At 48.0% G+C, this 21,411-nt stretch overlaps 1 protein-coding gene and 2 long non-coding RNA genes across 9 annotated transcripts in view; 2 read left to right on the top strand and 1 right to left on the bottom strand.

The window, feature by feature from the left end:
- LOC135415074 (uncharacterized) overlaps positions 1 to 6,166 on the top strand; it is a 43,273-nt gene extending 37,107 nt beyond the window's left edge. Inside the window, exon 3 of the long non-coding RNA XR_010430963.1 lies at positions 5,131 to 6,166. This is a non-coding gene — a long non-coding RNA (uncharacterized LOC135415074). The remainder of the gene's footprint in view (positions 1 to 5,130) is intronic.
- Positions 6,167 to 6,191: 25 nt separating this feature from the next.
- Positions 6,192 to 7,216, bottom strand: LOC135415075 (uncharacterized). Its single transcript, XR_010430964.1, has 2 exons — positions 7,079 to 7,216; positions 6,192 to 6,380 (listed from the first exon to the last, which is right to left on the bottom strand). It is a non-coding gene; the product is annotated as an uncharacterized LOC135415075 (long non-coding RNA).
- Positions 6,955 to 21,411, top strand: part of CHCHD3 (coiled-coil-helix-coiled-coil-helix domain containing 3) — a 145,340-nt gene continuing 130,883 nt past the window's right edge. For 5 of the 7 annotated variants that reach the window (XM_064656604.1, XM_064656602.1, XM_064656601.1 and 2 more), the window contains exons 1-2: positions 6,955 to 7,338; positions 9,208 to 9,283. In XM_064656604.1, coding sequence (XP_064512674.1) covers positions 6,970 to 7,338; positions 9,208 to 9,283 — 445 coding nt within the window. In that variant the 5' untranslated portion in view covers positions 6,955 to 6,969. The remainder of the gene's footprint in view (positions 7,339 to 9,207; positions 9,284 to 21,411) is intronic. The other 2 variants (XM_064656603.1, XM_064656600.1) reach the window with 1 other exon arrangement.

The raw sequence follows: 21,411 nt of genomic DNA, 5'->3' as shown, positions 1-21,411 counted from the left end.
GGGTGCTGGGGAAGCACAAAAAGCTGCCAGATGAATATCAGATAAAGAGTTTTCCAGGGAGAAATTCTGCATTTCAAAACCAAGGGAAGGAGCTCCTCAGCTACAAAGGGTTTCCATGTCACTTGGGATGCAGCATCCAGGGCCCCATGGACAGCCAATCCCTCCAAATCCAGGCTGTTAGTCCATGTTTCTGTGAAGCTCAGCACAGCCCACTGTGCAGACCACAGCCTGGCCTTCCTGGGTGCTGGGGAAGCACAAAAAGCTACCAGATGAATATCAGATAAAGACTTTTCCAAGAAGGAATTCTGCATTTCAAAAGCGAGGGAAGGAGGGAAGCGTCTAATGATGCTGGGAAAGAAGAAATAGTGAATATTAACTGAGGTAACTTCAATCTCTCCCTCCCTTCAGACAGAGCAGAAAGGAGGGATAATGATCAAAACCAGGGATTGTGAAAGCAAAGCTCCCAGGGCCTGTCCCTCAGGCACCTGGAGGAGGCCAGAGCCACTCAGTCCCAGTCCCCCAGTCCTTGATGCTCCCGGCAGGAGGCCCTTGGATGTGTCCGAGATGATGCTCCTGCCCAGCCAAGTTCTGGGATGAATGACTCCACGGGGGGCAGTGGCCTGGTGCAGGTCAGGGAACATTGATGTTAAACACTAAATCCTCCTGCTTTTGTGCTGGAGCAGCTGGAATGCGGCTCCATCCAGCTCCGTGCTGCTCCTGGATTTATGGATTGACAAAGGGGCACAGACCACCCCTGACAGGCAGAGCAGTGATCACCTGAATCCATGGATTTCTTTTCAGTTCAGTCTGTGGGACACTGTGCTGGGAACCCCCACGTTCATTTCTGCAGCCCTTTAGTCCTTCCTGTGCATTAATAAGACAAATTCTGGGGGGGAAAAAAACCCAATCCACCTTAATTTGGATTTTATTTGTGCTGAGGGCTGGATGACGAGTCAGCTCTGATGATATTTCGAGGGTTGGGTGCTGGAACGAAGCTTAATTTGAGTTTAAGCCCAGAGGACTGTTCTGCAGAGGGAGATCTGGGCTGTGCTCAGAAACGTGTGTTTAGGGTGGAACAGGAACATCACCCAAACAACCAGACCCCTGCAGAGGGACCTTGTGCTGGGAGGCCTGAACACCCTCATTCCTTCCTCTCCTGCACCAGCAACACCTCAGGCTGGTTGGGAACTTTAAACTCAGTTAAAACCAGTTGTTATAAACTGGATGAACCACTTAGGAGGGAGACAACAGGCTGTGAAAAACCCACTTATAAAACACGATCTGAACACTCTGAAATATCCTCAGGTCTCTCTGATTTGCCTTTTTTTTTTGCAGTGCTTGGGAATTCCAGGATTATTCACACACTCCTTGCTTGGAATTGCTCCAATCAGGCCCTCCTTTTCTTATTTTTTCTTGCTCATTTAATCAGTAATTAGGCTGAGTGAAGAGGGAAGCCAGAGAAGAAACATTTGGGAAAGGATTTTTATTGTTCCAAGGATTTAATATTCAGGCATTACAGACCTGAGTAAATTCTAATTGTGTTTCTAACTCTACGTTTAATAAATGGACCATGGAGAGGTTAAAAAAAAAAAATAAAATAAAAAGGGCTGTGAGCAGTGGGAGGAAAAAACAGGAAATGAGGCCATGAATCAAATCTGGTTTTGGAGATGACAGCGGGGCTGGATACAAATCCAGCAGTCAGATAAAAGGGTATCAACATAAATAATCACAGATTAATATGACATTATGTTAATATATTACACTTTAAGGCCTATGGGTGAATCTGAGGGCCCTGACCTGCTTAATGTCACATTCACCTTTTCTTTATTTTGCTCAGAAAAAGGGGAATAATTCATCCTTGATCAAAGTGTGAACTTTGATGGCTCAGGAAACCAATCCATGCAGGTTTGGCTCTCCCTGGATATCAACAGGGAACTGTTGCCAATGTGGCAAAATCCAGGCAGGTTCTGGTCTTGAACTAAAGACAATAAAACTCTGACTCTGAAAAGTGAAATAATGACTAAAACATCAGTTCTGAGGTGAGTCCTCAACCTGCAGCTTCTGCAGGAGCAGAATTAGGACTGAAAACAAAGGAATTCTGCCCTTTTTTATAACCAGGGCTTCAGATGAGTTTGCAAAGCTCATTTAGAGGAATTTGATGGCTTGGATTAATTTGCCCTGCAGGTCTGACTTGTGCCAAGAGCACCAAGGGCAGGAGGATTTGGCACAGCAGGAGTGTGGAGTCCTGCAGTGGGTCAGGGCAATCCCAGCAGGAATCCAGGCTGGGAGGAGAATGGATTGAGAGGAATCCAGGCTGGGAGGAGAATGGATTGAGAGCAGCCCTGGGAGGAGGACTCGGGGGGGGGGGGTTGGTGGAGGAGAAGCTGGAGATGCCCCAGCCCAGAACCCCCCGTGCCCTGGGCTGATCCCGCAGCGGGGGCAGCAGGGCAGGGGGGGATTCTGCCCCTCTGCCCCCTCAGGGGAGACCCCCCTGCAGAGCTGCTCCAGCCCTGGGAACAACAGCAGGAGGATGTGGAGCTGCTGGAGAGAGTCCAGAGGAGACCCTGGAGCTGCTCCCAGGGCTGGAGCCCCTCTGCTCTGGAGCCAGGCTGGGAGAGCTGGGAATGTTCCCCTGGAGAAGAGAAGGCTCCAGGGAGAGCTGAGAGCCCCTTGCAGGGCCTAAAGGGGCTCCAGGAGAGCTGGAGAGGGACTGGGGACAAGGCCTGGAGGGACAGGACACAGGGAATGGCTTCCCAGTGCCAGAGGGCAGGGTTAGATGGGATATTGGGAAGGAATTGCTGTCTGGGAGGGTGGGGAGGGGCTGTAATGGATTTCCCAGAGAAGCTGTGGCTGCCTCTGGATCCCTGGAAGTGTGCAAGGCTGGGGTGGAGCAACCTGGGATAGTGGGAGGTATCTCTGGGATTGGAAGTGGATGATCTTTAAGGCCCCTTCCAACCCAAACCATTTCATGATTCTACAAAATTAGGAGGTTTGAGCTCCATCCTCAGTGCTTCCAGGTCTCTCTCCAGCTTAACCATTCCCAGCCAAGGGAAATGCTGCATCCAGGAGGAAAAACAAAGCTCTGGATGCTCCTGGCACAGCCCAGCCCCAAATTCCAGTTCCAAATGGGGCCACAGAGTCCTTGGAGCCCCTTGCAGGGCCTAAAGGGGCTCCAGGAGAGCTGGAGAGGGACTGGGGACAAGGCCTGGAGGGACAGGACACAGGGAATGGCTTCCCAGTGCCAGAGGGCAGGGATAGGTGGGATACTGGGAAGGAATTGCTGGCTGGGAGGGTGGGGAGGGGCTGGAATGGATTTCCCAGAGAAGCTGTGGCTGCCCCTGGATCCCTGGAAGTGTCCAAGGCCGGGTTGGATGGGGTTTGGAGCACCTGGGCTAGTGGAAGGTGTTGGGGTTGGGCCTGGATGGCCTTTGATGTCCCTTCCAACCCAACCCTTTCAGGACTGTCTGTATGTCCTGAAGACACATCATTTCCTCAGGAAATCTCCCTTCCAGCAGCAGGCCCGGGTTCCACCCGGCAGGGAAGATTAATTCCATACTTTGAGCATTTGCAGACTTGGCTACAACCTTCATTGCTGATAAGGAGAAACTTAGGACCTATCCAAGGCCTTCCATGCTGAACATTTCCCAGGAACAGACAACCAGCAGAGGAGAGAAGGGGCAAAGTCACCCGGTACAACGTGCTCCCCGTGACAGTGACCGAGCAGGACGATCCTCCCCGGAGCAATCCCTGCCAGCAGGTGTGCAGTGAGCCATCCCCACCTCCCCCAGCCAGGCTTTCCATGGCATTTTTAAAGTCCTGAGACTCCAATTTAACAGTAAGTTGTTCCTGGGCTCATTAGGATTTGTTTGGGAATGTCTGGCGCCGCCGTCCTTCGCTGCTCTTTGAGTGGAATTTAGGTGAGAAAAACTGAGCATGGAGTGGTAGAAGAAATGGTTTTACCACTGAGGAATATGTTCAGACAAGGACAAGGCTGGGCAAGAGGATTGTGTTTTAGCAAAGGATCAGGCAGTTATAATCTGGGTATGGGGATGGATATGTGGGAGAAGCACGTGGCACCAGAAAAAGTGAAGGATTTTAACCCAATAATAATAATAATAATAATGATAATAACATAAAAATAATGATGATAATGATGATGATAATAATAATAACCATCTAAACATTTTATGGGGCACTGGGGAATCCTGGAATGCTGGAGGCAGTTCTGGGCCCCTCAGACAGGAGAGACATGGAGGGGCTGGGGCGTGTGCAGGGAAGGGAAGGGAGCTGGGAAGGGTCTGGAGAACTCCTGAGGGAGCTGGGGGGGCTCATCCTGGAGAAAAAGAGGCTCAGGGGGGACCTTCTGGCTCTGCAAGTCCCTGACAGGAGGGGGGAGTTGGTGGGGTGTCAGGCTCTGCTCCAGGGAACAAGGGACAGGAGGAGAGGGAACGGCCTCCGGCTGTGCCAGGGGAGGGTCAGGTTGGACATCAAGAGGAATTCCTCCATGGAAAGGGTTGTCCAGCCCAGGGCAGGGGTGGAGTCCCCATCCCTGGAGGGACTTCAAATCCCTGTGCATGTGGCACTTGGGGACATGGGGCAGTGCATGGAACAGTTGGACTTGATCCTGGAGAGCTTTTCCAACTTCAGGGATTCCCTGGTTGTGTGACTCAAAGCTCCTGCTTGTTTTCCAGATCCACAACAATCTACCTGAAGTTCCCCAGCCTCAGATGGATTTGCTGCTCACACAAAGACCAAAGTGGGCTCAGATCCATCAAGATCAGGAGCAATTAACAGCTGTGTATTCACTGAGACACTTTTATTTGTCATTCCGGTTTTATGTTGTGTTTTTCCTCGGCAGAAATGTGCTCCCAGTGACCACTGAAGGGAACTGGTCCAGTCAGTGCTGTCCCACATGGACAGTCCTCTTAAAAAAGCCCATTATTTGTTTGGACACATAAACTGTTTGCAGTTTTACACAGAACAGCTTCTCCTTCTGGTTGCAAATTGCTCCTGAGAGTTGTGAGCTGGGCTGGAGTTTATTTGCCACTGGTTAACAAATGATTTTTGGGGCTCCAAACTTCTTGTAGCCTGTTCTAACTTTAATTTCTAATACTTTTTCCTTTCATTTAGCACCATCCTTGAGAGAGCTCTCAAACAGCTCTGACAGTCCACAGAGAGAAGCCCCTGACATATGGATGGCTTTGGCCTGCAGCAAAGAGTCTTTCATTTCCAACTATTAAAGGGGAGCCATAAATCCTGGGGTACCTCAGCCCTGCTCTTCCCACAGCCAGGGAACCTCCCAGACACACCAAAACCACCCAAAGCCATTTGGAGATGGAATTCTGCCCATTTGTCCTGAAATCTTCACATGTTTCCACGTTCTGTAATTTCCAGTCCCACAAAACAATCATTAAAAAAAAAAGCCCCCAAAACCAAACCCTGGCAGGAAATAGAGCTGTTGTTAAAACCTCCATTCCTAAATATAAATCAGCAAGACAAGGGTATTTTCACTGAACTCTCCCAAATATAGGAGAAGAGCTGCTTTCTGATTTGGGGCTGGGCATTTATTCACTGAGTAAATACAGTTTGACCCCTAAAAATAGATGCAGCTTGACCCCTAAAAATAAATGCAGCTTGACCCTAAAAAACACTCCTAGTGGAGAAAAATAAGGAAACTCAACCCTCTCAGTTTGGTGCTCAGTGGGAAGACAGAGGGATTCCCAATCCATTTATTCCCTTAAAAACACACAGTTCCCCCTCACAGAAAGTGGTTTAACATCTATACAAACCAGGCATAAAATCACATCCAGGGAACAGCTCTAAGACCCCGAAATATTCCCAAGCAGCTTTTATTTGGGAGCAAAGTGGCCACCAGCCAAGGCTTCAGCAAGATCTGACACTGCTGAAATGTTGGCTGATAGTTTATACCCAAATAAAAATGGCTTGCAAATATATCAAGGGCACGTGAGCAGCTCTGGTGATGCAGCCAGAGTGGGGTTTTCATGGAGGCAGGGAAAGAAAATGCATCAGGATGAAAAAATCCTGATGATTATTGTGCAAAAACCACGCTGGGGCAAATTTCTTCTAAGTGGAACTGAAGATTTTGGTGTCACTCTGGTACAAATAGGCTTCCAGTCCTTGAGCCAAGACAAGAAGGGTTTGGAAAGGGGGGAAAAAACCAAAGATAAGGCTTCCCAAATATCATGGTTGTTATTATTTGTGTGTTGCCACCAAGTCCCAGCAGAAGATTTGGGGCTTCAGGAGGTAAAAGAGGGACCAGATGAGAGACAAAACAATGTATTCAGGTTGGATATCCTGGGATCCACAGGGAAGGTTTTGCCCCCAGAACAGCCACATCCAGATGCAGGTTATCTTGCAGGCTGAAAGGGAATGGATTAGGTGTTAAGAACATTATTAACCTCTCCAAGAAAATTATGTGGCCAAGGGGACTGTGCCAATGGGAATTTCATTCTGTTATGGGGTGGAAAAGGGGATGAGGAGCCTGGGGCACTCAGCCCACCCCACCCCACAGAACCCTGGAATCGTTTAGGTTGGAAAAGACCTCCAAGATCATGGAGTCCAACCATTCCCAGCAGTGCCAAGGCCACCACTGCCCCGTGTCCCCAAGTGCCACACCCACAGGGATTTGAAGTCCCTCCAGGGGTGGAGACTCCACCCCTGCCCTGGGCTGGACAACCCTTTCCATGAAGAAATTCCTCCTGATGTCCAACCTGAGGCTCCCCTGGCACAGCTGGAGGCCGTTCCCTCTCCTCCTGTCCCTTGTTCCCTGGAGCAGAGCCCGAACCCCCTCCCGGCTCCCCCCTCCTGTCAGGGAGTTGCAGAGCCAGAAGGTCCCCCCGAGCCTCCTTTGCTCCAGGCTGAGCCCTCCCAGCTCCCTCAGCCGCTCCCGGGAAGGATCCCGGCAGGATCAGAGATGGTCAGGACTACATTACCCAGCGTGATCCGCGCATGCGCAAACACCCACCAACCTTTCCCGCCGCGGAGCATCACGGGACTTGTAGTTTTTACCCACCCGGCGAAGTTCGCCCCGAAAAAAGTTCCCGCACGGTTCCGGTACCTGTCGCTCCTCGGCCGGGGCCGCGCCGTTCCCATGGCAACGCGCCGCATCAGCCAATGGGGAGCGCCGTTCTACGTGCGGAGGCGCGCGGCGGGCCAATGAGCGGCGTTGTTGCTGCGGGGCGGCGCTGGCAGCGCGCTCGGAGAGTCTCCTTGGGACCGTCCCCGGGCCGGGCCGAGATGGGCGGCGGCGGCAGCACCCGGCGGGTCACCTTCGAGGCGGACGAGAATGAGAATATCACCGTGGTCAAGGGCGTCAGGGTGAGCGCGGCGCCGCCCGGGAGGTCCCCGGGATACGCCGGGGCGCTCCGAGTCACCCCCGGCCCGGGCTGACCCGCCGCTTCCATCTCCCTCCCCCCCATGTTATTCTGTCCCTGTTCCTGCCCCTTTCTCTGCCCCTGTCTCTTCCTGCCCCTGTCTCTCTTCCCTCCCCTTTCCCCCGGTGATTTCCCCCCTCTCCGCTGTTCCAGGCGGGACAAGGACCCCCGGGGGTGTTCCCAGCCCGGTGACCCGTTTTAGGATAAATGTGTGACTGGAGGAGCTGGGTTTGCCTTTCCGTGACCTCCACATGCCGGAGCTCCTCCCTTTCCCATGTCCTGCTCCCTGACATTCCCTGTGTCCGACTTCCTGTGCGACCGCGGAGCCGTTCCCTGTGTGTCCCTGTTTGTCGTCAATCCCAGGATGGTTTGGGTTGGAAGGGAACTTAAAAATCGTCTTGTTCCAACCCCTGCCATGGGCAGGGACACCTTCCACTAGCCCAGGGTGCTCCAGCCTGGCCTTGGACACTTCCAGGGATCCAGGGGCAGCCACAGCTTCTCTGGGAAATCCATTCCAGCCCCTCCCCACCCTCCCAGCCAGCAATTCCTTCCCAATATCCCATTTAACCCTCTGGCACTGGGAAGCCATTCCCTGTGTCCTGTCCCTCCAGGCCTTGTCCCCAGTCCCTCTCCAGCTCTCCTGGAGCCCCTTTAGGCCCTGCAAGGGGCTCTCAGCTCTCCCTGGAGCCTTCTCTTCTCCAGGGGAACATTCCCAGCTCTCCCTCAAAAAGCTACTCAGTGTTTTTGTGAGGGAACCTGTTAAATTTTCCTTCTTGGTGCCAAATGCTGAGACTCTGACCTCTGTGGGGGAAAGTACGTCCAACAGAAGTCCTGTAATACATCAGGAAAGGACTTGTGACACAAAGAGCTTCAGGAAGCCTGGCAGCTTAGGAATTTCTCCAGGGAAGACAGCATGTAGCTCATCCCAGGGGTGACAATGACTCCTCTTTTATTCTTCCTCTCAAGGAGGTGAGCCAGTTCATTCTGGCTCAGCACGGGGATGTTTTTAATTCCTGGTCATTTAATACTCTTGAGGTGACAGTAATGTGAGTGGAATATATCTTTCTATATTCCAGAGAGCAAAGTTTCTCTATCCCAGGTTGCCCAGAGAAGCTGTGGCTGCCCCTGGATCCCTGGAAGTGTCCAAGGCCAGGTTGGAGCAACCTGGGCTAGTGGAAGGTGTCCCTGGGCTTGCAACTGGATGATCTTTAAGGTCCCCTCCAACCCAAACCATCCTGGGATTCCGTGGTATGAGTTGCAAACGAAGCTTTTATGTTCTTAATTATTTTCCTTGTATTCATTTTATCCATGAGCTTCCACAGATCTGAAACTGGGCGTTGCTCTGTTGGATTCTGCTTGATTTGGGACACTATTTCTGTGTGTGCAGATTCCCATTAACTCGGTGTTTGACTCCCCTTGCTTGTGTTGCACAAGTCCCTGGAGGGCTTTCCCAGGATTGGTGTCTCCTGGGACAAGTTCTCTGCACCTGCACAGTGGGATATTCGTGTCCAAATAACTGAGAAAGGCAAAAACTCTGATTAATTCCAAGCACTGAGTGCCAGGGTCCCTTTCCTTTCCCCTGTATCCTATATTTTTCCACCCTTTTTCCACGAGAGCCACCATCCAGTTTTTTGGAGCTCTCACCTCACAAACAAGAGGAAAGAAAAGTTTCTCTCGCTCTGGGAATTGAATTTTACCAGCTGTCAACTCTTCTATTGGCTGTCTGGGCTCTTTTTTTGGGGAAGTTTGAGTTCATTTCCCTGGGAGATGGGATCCAAAGGAGCCTGACCGTGCATGGTGTTGTGTTTTCCAGCTCTCCGACAGCCTCATCGATCGGATGAAGGAACCCTCCTCACCCTCTGGGAGATCCCCCCGCTCCTCAGGTGCAGGTTTGCTCCTGTTTTTTTGGGCTTTTAACTGGGGGGAAGGAAGGAAAATCAAATTTGCCCTTCAGAGCTTTGTAATGAACTCATTGCCCTTTTTGGAGAGATGAGCTTCTTGACATTAACTTATTTTTGTGGGTTTTTATGTGAGTTTAAAGTTCCTCTTGGTCTTCTTCTGACATTAAAGTGCAAAACATCTGCTCATCAGACTTGGTTTTCCACAGTATTGTCATTAAAAACTTGTTGAAAACACCACAGAACAAGCAAAAACCCAAATAATTCTTGAGTTCTGAAGGGCAAATTCTTGCTTCTTTAATCAGCACTGAGCTTTGTTCTGCTGAAGTTCTGTTGGAATACACTCCAGCAAACATTAAAAGGAAAATATGCTGTTTTCCTGCTATGGAAGGGTGGAAATAAGTGACACACAGATGGGTGGCTTTCTTTACTCCTTATATTTCATTACTGAGGCCTGTTCTGATGCATCAAACAGTGTCTGTGCCAGGCAGCCACTGCTCTGATTTAAAATATTTCAGCACAGGAGTGGAAATGAAGAGCAGAGATTGCAGCTGGAGATTTGGGGAACCTCTAAAGTCCAAGGAAGGCTCTTATCAGTGCTCCAGAAATATTCCTGATAACAGGAAACTCCCTCGGGGCCTTTTGCCTTGATACTTAAAAAAAACCAACCCAACCCAGGGAACTCAGCACTGATTAAAACCAAGCCCTGTGGCAGCTTTGCAGCAGGACTGGAGTAAATAGAAGGAGCATCTTTCTTTCTTCTGAAGCCTAAAGTTGTTTTCCTGGTGCTTGATTGAAGGTGTCTGTCACACCATCCCAGAGTGGGTTGGGTTGGGAGGGACCTCCAGGATCATCTCATTCCAACCAAAAAGAGAATCTTTTTTTTGATGTTTTTAAATAGTACCTTTCTCTTTTTTTTTTTGCCTGTATTTTGCTTTGGTGATGAATTATTCTAGGTAAAGGATTTATATAAAATAACAGTTGTCCATCCTTCCTGCTTTCCCTGTGCTCTTTGCTGCCTTTCCATCCTTAAACCTGAGTTAGGACATGATCTTGTGAACAAGCACCTGGGAATTTGGGCTCTGGGGGCTGGAGGTGAAGGCTGGGACATCCCAGGAATTCTTTGCTAATTCCCAGCCTGTGCCAGGGCCTCCCCACCCTCCCAGCCAAGAATTCCTTCCCAATATCCCACCTCGAGCCTTCCTTTCGTTTCTCATTGTGTGTGGGGGGGAAATGGGGCTTTGGGTTTTTTCATTCTTTTGGATATTTTTATTTATTGAAAGACTTGGAGCAAGTCCAGAGGAGGTCACTGAGTCCATCAGGGGGGTGGAGGATCTCTCCTGTCAGGAAGGGCTGGGAGAATTGGGATTGTTCAGCCTGGAAAAGAGGCTTTGGGGCGACCTCAGTGCAGCCTTTCAGTACCTGAGGGGAGTCTGCAAGAAAGATGGGGAGAGACTTTGGAGAAGGGCTGGAGGCACAGGACAAGGGGGAATGGCTTCAAAGTGACAGAGAATGTGTTTAGCTGGGATTTTGGGAAGGAATTCCTGGCTGAGAGGGTGGGGAGGCCCTGGCCCAGGTTGCCCAGAGGAGCTGTGGCTGCCCCTGGATCTCTGGAAGTCTTCAAATCCTGGCTGGAGCACCCTGGGATGGTGAAAGGTGTTGGGTTTGGAACTGGATGATCTTTCACATCCCTTCCAACCCAAACCATCCTGTGATTCTGAGAATTCCTTGAGAGTTCTCGAGCTTGGAAAACCCTCTGGAGTATTTCTGCTCGAAGAAGGAGTGGTTTTGGTGCAGTTCTTTTACATCCCAGCCCAAGAGAGGCCCTGGCCCAGGTTGCCCAGAGAAGCTGTGGCTGCCCCTGGATCTCTGGAAGTGCTCAAATCCTGGTTGGAGCACCCTGGGATGGTGGAAGGTGCTGGTTTGGAACTGGGTTTGGAACTGGATGGTCTTCAATGTCCCTTCCAACCCAAACCATCCTGTGATTCTGAGAATTCCTTGAGCGTTCCCGAGCTTGGAAAACCTTCTGGAGCATTTCTGCTTGAAGAAGGAGTGGGTTTGGTGCAGTTCTTTTACATCCCAGCCCAAGAGCACTTTACAAGAATAAAAAAAGGTGTCTGGAGGGAGAAACATTAGAGCTGTTCAACCCAGCCCTCTCCTCAAGTGAAATCATGGATATTTTGCTGGAGGAATAATGGATGAGGTTACATGAAAGAAGGTGCATCTTGGTGCTTGCCAATAAGGATGAATTTATTGACTTCACTTGGGGGGCCAGAAAATGAAATTACATCCACTTACACGGGCACCTGACATCTAAATACAACATCTTAAAGCATCTGAGCCTTGCCTGGATCACTTTCTGACTTCTGAGTGATATTAAATGCACTAAAATATTTAACAGGTGTAAAATCTTTCCAGTCTGCCTGTAATTCCTAAAGCAATATTGATGGAAGGTAATTTGGTCAGACAACAAGGGTGGGTTTGTTTTTTTATTTTTTTTGTGGTTTTTTTTTGCTGGGGGTGTGTATTACTAAAGCTTCAGTCAGAGCAGACAAAGGGAATGCTTTCCTTCATTTTTGCTTAGTGGATATTGGAAAATCCACTAATGGTTTGTTATGGGGGCAAAAAAAAAAAAAGGAAGAAGAAGAAATGCTTAAATTCTCAGGAGTCTCAGCACCTCAGACAAGCTTTTTTCCCCCCTTTGCAGAAACAGATGATGCTGAGGACACATTTTCCCCCCTTTTTTAAGCTGTATTTGTTATTTTTGTCATTTTGAGAACAAATCAGTCAAAGATTTGTCACAAACTCTAATTTTTGTGGAGTAATTGTGGAGGAATTGGGTTAGACCTTTGCATTTTTCATGGCTTGATTTTTGGGGATTGATGGCTTTTTTTTGGAGGGGAGGTTGATTTCTGTCTTTTGGTGGAGTTTCCATGGCCTGGGGTGTCTTGGCTCGGTCAGAAGGATCGTTGGGATGTCCAGGAATGGGGATTTGAAGAATTAGGTTGGAACTGGAGGGACAACCAGGATTTAACTGAACTTTGGGAGAGCAAACTTCTGGAGAGAGCAGGTTGGTGGGGTCACATCAGAGGCAGATTTGAGGGAAGATGTGAGATCCTCAAGGACAAACCTCTTCCAAGTGGAAGAACAGTCCATTCCAGCCCTCAGGAATGTGACTGGATATATTGGGAGGCTGGGCTGGCTGCTGATGGAGCTTTGGGGTAAAAACAAGCCCAGCATGAGGGTGAAGCTCAGCCAGGCTGGAAAATGAGTGGATTTGGGGGTCAGGAGAAGGCCCAGGTGTCCTTTACCTCCCCTTGAGCAAGGTGCTCAGCTCTCCCAGTATCCTTGGATCCAGGTTGGGATAACTCAGGGTTACAAACCCTGCTTGGATGGGCAGGGTCGGAGGGTTGTGGCCGCTGGGTCGGACTCTCCCTGGAGCTGCTGGAGTGGGATTCTGCAGGAGTGGAACAGCTTGATCCATGTCCTGGAGCAGGAAGTGGAGTAGAGGCACTTCCATGCAGGTGATCCCAAATTTAGGGGGCAGTTGGAGGGCAAAGCTGCTCTCCAGAGGGCCCTGGAATGGCTGGAGCAACGAGTAAAATCGAGCAGAGAAGGTTTTGAGGACGCCCAACAGCAGCATTCCCAGAGCTCTGGGGATTATTGGGAAGCTGGTTCTTCACACTGCTGATTGTGTGAGGGCAGGAGATGGTGGGTGGTGAAGCAGGAGAGTGGAAATAAGGAATAACTTTGCCAGGATGAGACCACTGAGACGCCGGGAGGGTTTTCCCGCTGACACTGCCCGGTCTCCATCCTCGGAAGCTTTCAAGGTGAGTGTGGAAAAACCCTGAGCAATTTGGGGCTGATCTCAAGGCTGACCCTGCCAGGAGCAGAAAGGTTGACAAAATAACCTCCTGTGGCCCCTTCCAGCCTGAAGGATTCCGTGGTTTGGGTGTGGGAATCCATTTACTCAGTCAAACAGAGCATTTTGGAGCCTTTGAAGGTGAGAAGGGACCACTGGGACCACCTGGACTGGTGTCCTGCCACCTGCAGCCCCAGAGAACTCTGACACCAGAGTCATTGCCCTTGTTCCTTGTTTGTTTTTTAGGGAGATTTCTCTTTATTGAATTTTTTTTTTAAAGAGTTGCAGCGTGTCCTGAGGATATTTAATAATTATGGCTCGTCAGGTACTGCGTGGAAAAAGAAGTAAAACTGGAAGAGCTGATGATCAGTGTTGTTGGAGGCTCTGCAGCATTGCCTGTGACTTTGAATTCTGTGTTTGCAGTTTTTATGAGTGTCTGGAAGTTTACAGAGTTTGCCTAAATTTTGTGCCAGTTGAGCAAGAACCCTCTGCAAATAAAAACCCCGTGGGTTCTTTGCCCTTTGAGGCATTAATTGCTCATCCACCCTTTTGTTGCAACAAGATTTTTTTTTTCTCTGTGTAAACTGAAAGATGAACTGACATTTGTGATTTCCATTGGTGGGATTCCCCTTATTTTTAGAAAAGGAAAAAAAAAACCAGGTTTAGCAATGCTGGGGTTGATCCCCTTTGCTGGGAGACACCAGGAGAAGCTCAGCCAGTTCCATGTGGATTTACCCCCTTCCTTCAGGATCCAGGAGAGCTTGGGCTCTGCTTTTGGTTTATTTGTTCTCCTCTAGGTATCCTCATAAAGGGTTTTAAACTTTAGTGGTCCTTTAAACCTGACATAAATCAGGTGGGAGTCCTCAGGCAACTCACTGGGACCACTGGGAGCCTGGAAAGCCACGATTTGCACATTATAGATTAATATTAATATTAATAATAACAGTGCATTGCCTCTGCATTGTCACAGGTAGCTTTTATTTGCAGTGATGTGCATTGATGTTTTTTTGGGCTAAAGGTTCACTCTTGATGGGAGGGATTTTATTATCCAAAGGTGAAATGTTTTGTGGCTTCCCTGAAGGTGCCAAACTCAACCTCTGTCAGTGCAGCAGCAAATCTCCAGTGCAGCCTGACATTCCTGTCACTGGACTGCAGGAGCAGAGGGAAGGTGGAATTCTGCAGGGGAGGTGAAGCCAGGAGTGCACAAATGAAGGTTTTGGTGTCTGTGTGACACGGGAGGGGTTCTGGGGAGGCCTCTGGGTGTGTCCTCCTGAAAGGGGGCTGAAATTAAGCTGGAAAAACCAATAAATGATGTTATTGAGTGTGGAAAAGACACATAATTGTGTAAGAGGAATTTGTGCTTCATCCCTGGAAGTGTCCAAGGCCAGGCTGGAGCAACCTGGGATGGTGGAAGGTGTCCCTGCCCATGGCAGAGGGTGGAACTGGGTGATCTTTAAGGTCCTTTCCAACCCAAACCATTCCATGGCCATGCAGAACCTGATGGATGTTCGTCTCACTTATGAACAGAAATTTTTTAAGGTGTGAAGGAAAAGAGCTGGAATGTGCCTGGGTTACTCCCTGTATTCCCAAGATGTGTCCAATTCCAAAGCTGCATTTGGCTTCTTCTCTGGAATATTGTCTTTGAGGTGTCACCTTTGGCTGCCTGTTCTCATTGCATTTGGAGTGCTCAGACATCCCGTGGAATGAGGCATTTTAAACTAAAGGTGGAACAGGAATGAAAGGCAAAAGGTGTTGAAACTCTTCCTGCAAATACCACAATTTTAACCTAAAATGTGATGTTACAACTGACCTCATCTAATGCTCTCCTGCCTGACCACGTGTGGTGTGATCCTAACTTGGTGTGCAGTGATCTGAACCATCCAGAAACACCCTCCAAGGACAGCTGAAATATTTAACTGAAATAAATTTAAATATAATTTAAATATACTCCAAGAAATGACATTTGTGTTGATATTAGCCAGGAGTTTGACACGATACAAATTTATTTTAAGTTGGATTAAAGAAGGTTTTTATGATGAGGGGGGTGAGGCCCTGGCCCAGGTTGCCCAGAGAAGCTGTGGCTGCCCCTGGATCCCTGGAAGTGTCCGAGGCCAGGTTGGAATTCTGAGGTTTCCAGGGGTTCTGAAAATGGAGGAATTAGGTTTTCAAGAGCCTGTGGGATTGATCCCTACGTGAGGGTCAGGGAGAAACCCAATCCAGTGAGTTTTGTCAAATATCAGGGGGACATTTAATTGATTTTTGGGGGGTTCTCATTTTACAGCTGAGAGAGAACTTGGGATATTCCAAATGGAATTTAAAGGAAGAGCACTGGATATGTCAGGCCTTGTCCTCTTACAAGTCCCCAGGTCTCAGGCAGGTTCACTGCAATGAATTCCCCTTCTCTTTAACAAGCACATCCCAAATATTTCCTTAGCAATTCTTGGGAGATAAGAGTTAGAACCACCTGCTTTTTTTGATTTATGCCTGCTTAAAATAGATGATCTTCCAGGACTGAGCAGGAAAATCACCCTGGAAAATCACTGTTCTTGTATTAACTTCTCATAAGTGTGGTCCTTGGATTAATTTCTCCTGAGCTCAACCCAAAAACTGGGGAAACACTGGTTTTTAAGCCAGACTTGTGGCAAGACTGTGTGGTGGATTTTCCGTGTTTTGGGTTTTTTTAGTGTTAAAATTATTTAAAACCTTATCTGGCAACCTGTTCTGATCGTTTTTCTGTCTTTTTTTCTTAATTTTGGTTACATTCTCCATTAGAAATCAGAATTTGATGGGAGAAAATGCCTTTTTTGGAGACATTTGCCCTGGTCCTTGTTGGAAATCTCCCACGTGTGTCCTTGCAGGATCAGGATAAACCCCTCCTGCTCCTCCTTTGTCCTTCAGAGACCTTCCTGGGATTCTGGGTCAAAAAGACCAGATATTGGCAAAGATAAAGGGCTTTGTAATTTAAGGGATTGTTGGAATAGAAGTCATTTAGAGCAGTGAATGATTTTTTTTTTTATCTTAAGGAATAAATTCAAAAGTATCGATATTTTTAACGAATAAACCCCAATGACCAAATTAGAGCTGCTTGATTTCACCAGTGTCAGTCTTGATAACACCATAAAGGAAATTGTTATTCTGCTGCCTGGAATCCTCTCTGCTCTTACAGCACAATAGATGTTCTTATCCAAATTTATCTCCAAGTAGTAGAGGAGTTTAAATGCATTTTTTTCCCTTTCTATTATTGAAAAACACCACTTCTTTGGTATAACACAACTTGCAGGCCTCCAAGTAATAAAACCTTTTGCTTTTCATAGTAAACTCTGCTTTTTCTTCCCATCACCATTTATTTACCAGGCAGAGAATCTTCAGTGGGATAGAACAGAACATTTTAAATGGGTGATTTATCACATTAAGATGAGAAGAGAAGCTTTGTTTTATTCTTTCATCTCCAGGCAGCAGCCAAGTGTTACTAAAGCTCTTCATCACTTGTCAGATGAGGCAGGTTAAGTGTATTTTTTTTTTTGTGCTGCTGCAAAGCTCTGGGTTGGTTGTTTTTTAGTTAAACAGCAGGTCCCACTTAGAGACTGCTTTTCCTCAAGGGAATGGGATGCACTTTTACCTCCTGCTCCTGGTTTTTTTCCCCCCTATCCTGGTTTCCACGTGCTCTGAACTCCTTGACTTTCAGTGATCTCATGTTAAAATTTATCACTGAAGTTTTGGGGAAGAGCAGCCTGAAAATTGCACTTTTCAGGTGCTCCAAGCTGTTGGTTTGAAATCTAAATTTAAAAAGGAGGGACAGGACATTTCTTCCCTGTTTTTACCAGCTTGGTTGTGTCCCTCTGGCAATTCTTCCCGGAGCTGCTTTATCTGATTCCCATTTTTAGCCTCATTAACCTTGTTTGATGTCACCTCATGTTAATCACCTAAAAACCAAGGATCTATTCCAAGCTGCTCCTTCAGGCTGGGGGTGAGAGATGGAGGTTCATCCCAGCCTGTTCTCCTTAATCTCTGGAATTTTACCCTGAAGGAATCGAGTGGTTCATCCAAGATGCTTGATTTTTTTTTTTTTTGTTCATTTTCTTTACCATTTTCTTTATTTCTTGGGCTTTCTTTTATGAGGAATCATCCTGAGAGGAAGGACTCAGTTAATCCTTGATGCTACTAATTGACATTTCTCAGCCAGGGGAGATGGAATCATTAAATTTAAGGAGGGAAAAAAGAAATAGCAGCAGAAATTGGTGGGAAGAATTAGTAAAGGCAGTGGTTGAAGAATGACTTTGGTGCTCATCTGAAATTCCAGGAAGCTGGAATTTTTGGAGAAGCATCCCTTTGGTCCTCAGGCAAAACTCAGTTGTCACTTGTGTTTGTGTTGAACTCACTGGCTGCTTTTATTCAGGAGAAAAGAGATTGTTTTCCACGAGGAAAAAAGTGAATTTCTCCTGTATTTCTGAACTAATTGGGAGCATCTTTGCTGACAGATTATTCCTTCTCCTTAGGATTTTCATATTTCACCTCTTATCCACTGGAACAGCCTCTTTCTTTTTCCCTGCACTTTTAATTCAATCCCTGAATCCACTTTTGTGGTATTTGAGGTGCTTTTCCAGTTGCTGGTTTGTGCTGGATTAACCTACTAAAGGTGGTTTATTCCTGGAGTGGAATTGGATCTGTTAATTGGCAATAATCCCATTCACTCCATCCATCTGTAATATCTTGGTTTTCTAACAACTAATAACACTAAAACAATAAACTAAATAGTTGGAGAGCTGGTGCAAGTATTTCATCAGCTGAGGGCCCAGACCCCTGCAAAGTTATTTTTATTAAAAACAGAGGTGCTGGATTAATGGTTCTGTGAGACTTTTAAATGTTCCAGCATTTCTGTGTAATTTGTGAATAATGAAAGGAGCCATAAACATCATAGTTTTGGGCTTGTTTACTGCCTGTTTGCAGTTTATTATTAAAAGCAGCGACACAGGGCCACATTTCTGAGCTGGCAACGCTGGGGCTGCGTGCTCATAATTAAATTGAAATATAAATGAGATTAAATATAAAGCTGGGGAAGGACACATTATGATGCTTTAAGCCACCGCTTTCCTTGGGAGAAATAAATCCCCTGTGCCTGTGCCAGGAGTTATTTTTGGGGTGCATTTCTTTGAAATGATGAATATTGCCTGTTTTTAATCTGCCCCCGTGGCTCCTGCTGTTACCATCCCGTGAAAGAAGCGTGCTGCCACTTTGTCACTGAATTAACTTCCAGCTCCTTCTCCAAAATAAACATGTCAGAGAGTGGGAGTGTCCTCAAGGCATGAGGAAATCCTTGGAGCTGCTCCCCTGCTTCCCATTCCAAGGGATTCTCACGTGCAGGGTCTTTGCACGGAGGTTGTTGAAATTCTTTCCCTCTTCCCCAGTCAGGAATTACGACCCTGGCCGTGCTTTTCATCTGAGCTGGATAAACCAATTGTGGAATTACTGCTTTCCCTGTCCTTATGATTTGATGTGGAGATAGTGACCCTTTTTCCCCCCTGAATAATCAGCTCCTGCTGGAAAATTGTTAATCCCTTTAAAACTTAGTGCTTGGCTGTTACGTGGCCTTAAATGTCCAGGGCAGGAGTTTGATGTGCTGATTTATCTTTCCATGCAGCTCCAACCTCTGGGAAATCTGTTCAATGGGATCAACAGATGTATTGATGAGTGTTATCTTTGGGTGAAACTCTTTTTTCTTTCATTAACCTTTCCCTGGAAAGACACACTTTCACTGCTTGTTTTTTCCCACTGTCGCTGCTTCACGGGCTCCTGTTTAGTTTATTTTTCTCTTCCTTCTTTCCCAGGGTAACTTTGGAATTTCTCAGCCAATTTTAGCCCCACTGGTCTCAGATTTCTCAAGGGTAACGAGTTGATTTAAATGTTTTCTGAAATCTTGCCAAGGCTTGGTGACAATGTGGGTCCTGATCTGGTCATTGGCCAGTTCAGAGATCACAGATTATCTTTGTGCTGTTGAACTGATTTGCAAAGGGAAAATAGCTGCTCCTGTGTCCTGCAGTGCATCTTGCAGCTTAATTGATTGGAATATTAAGAGTTTTGTTGCTAGAAGTTTCCTCAGAGGTGTTCAGCACAGGTGGGGGAGCTCCACTGTGGATGCAGAATTGTTACAAAAGTCTCTTGTTTCCATCACTCTGGCCTTTTCCTGGTTTAATTATAGATTTGCCTCTCTGGATCCCCCTGTGCTTCCCCTTCCACCTTAGCAGTGCTTGGAAAATTCTGCATCATTCTTTCCATCCTCCTTCCTACTGGATTTCTTCACCAGTCCCGTAGGTTGGACAAGACCTTTGAGATCAGAGAATTATGGACTGGTTTGGGTTGGAAGGGACCTTAAAGTTCATCCAGTGCCACCCCCTGCCATGGGCAGGGACACCTCCCACTAGCCCAGGTTGCTCCAACCTGCCCTTGGACATTTCCAGGGATCCAGGGGCAGCCACAGCTTCTCTGGGAAATCCATTCCAGCCCCTCCCCACCCTCCCAGCCAGCAATTCCTTCCCAATATCCCACCTAACCCTGCCCTCTGGCACTGGGAAGCCATTCCCTGTATCCTGTCCCTCCCTGCCTTGTCCCCAGACCCTCTCCAGCTCTCCTGGAGTCCCTTTAGGCACTGGAAAGATCATTATTGAGTCCAACTGTGGAAAGGCAGAGCCAGGGGAATCATGGAGGGTTGCAAGACTGTGGTAAAGCCTCTTCCATCAGCGATCCTGTGGGATTTGGGAGAGCTTGGGTCCGTGTGAAGGGGATAGAGAGGTTTTGGAAAGCCCTGGAGCCGGTGGTGGTGCCTTTGTTTCCTGATGCTTGGCTGGAACACACATTTAATCCTGGAATGAAGAGAGGCCTGGGCTGGCTCTCAGTGCTCTGGGGATGGGTCACAGGTTGGACTCCATGATCCTGGAGGTCTCTTCCAACCTCAAAGATTCCCTCTGAGCTCCCTCCCCGACTCTGTTTTCCTGCTGATGGAAAGGCCCTCACCGAGGCCTTTCCCAGGAGTGATGAGCAGCTTTGTGACTCTCCCAATTCCTGCCCAAATCCAGAGCTGGAATTGGGGAAAATTGGCTTTTCAGTGCCACTGACATTGAGTGGAGTGATTACATTACATTGTAATCACTCCATGATCCTGGAGGTCTTTTCCAACCTCAAAGATTCCCTCTGAGCTCCTTCCCCGACCCTGTTTTCCTGCTGGTGGAAAGGCCCTCACCGAAGCCTTCCGAGGAGTGATGAGCAGCTTTGTGACTCTCCCAATTCCTGCCCAAATCCAGAGCTGGAATTGGGGAAAATTGGCTTTTCAGTGCCATTGACAGTGCACTCCATGATCCTGGAGGTCTTTTCCAACCTCAAAGATTCCCTCTGAGCTCCTTCCCCGACCCTGTTTTCCTGCTGGTGGAAAGGCCCTCACCGAGGCCTTTCCCAGGAGTGATGAGCAGCTTTGAGACTCTCCCAATTCCTGCCCAAATCCAAGAGCTGGAATTGGGGCAAATTGGCTTTTCAGTGCCACTGACATTGAGTGGAGTGATTACATTACATTGTAATCACTCCATGATCCTGGAGGTCTTTTCCAACCTCAAAGATTCCCTCTGAGCTCCTTCCCTAACCCTATTTTCCTGCTGATGGAAAGGCCCTCACCGAGGCCTTTCCCAGGAGTGATGAGCAGCTTTGTGAATCTCCCAGTTCCTGCCCAAATCCAAGAGCTGGAATTGGCTTTTCAGTGCCATTGACAGTGCACTCCATGATCCTGGAGGTCTTTTCCAACCTCAAAGATTCCCTCTGAGCTCCTTCCCCGACCCTGTTTTCCTGCTGGTGGAAAGACCCTCACCGAGGCCTTTCCCAGGAGTGATGAGCAGCTTTGTGACTCTCCCAATTCCTGCCCAAATCCAAGAGCTGGAATTGGGGCAAATTGGCTTTTCAGTGCCACTGATTCACAGCTGGAGAATCCTCTGTAGGGGTGATGGTGAGAGAGGAACTGAACATCCAGATTTTCTGGTTTCCAACCTCCAACCCTGTTTTCCTGCTGATGGAAAGGCCCTCACCGAGGCCTTTCCCAGGAGTGATGAGCAGCTTTGTGACTCTCCCAATTCCTGTCCAAATCAAAGAACTGGAATTGGGGAAAACTGGCTTTTCAGTGCCATTGACAGTGCACTCCATGATCCTGGAGGTCTTTTCCAACCTCAAAGATTCCCTCTGAGCTCCTTCCCCGGCCCTGTTTTCCTGCTGATGGAAAGGC

The sequence above is a fragment of the Pseudopipra pipra genome, chromosome 5 (genome assembly GCF_036250125.1).
Source record: "Pseudopipra pipra isolate bDixPip1 chromosome 5, bDixPip1.hap1, whole genome shotgun sequence".
NCBI lineage: Eukaryota > Metazoa > Chordata > Aves > Passeriformes > Pipridae > Pseudopipra > Pseudopipra pipra.
The sequence above is the reverse complement of the archived record's forward strand: the minus strand, read 5'-3'. Positions and strand labels throughout refer to the sequence as shown.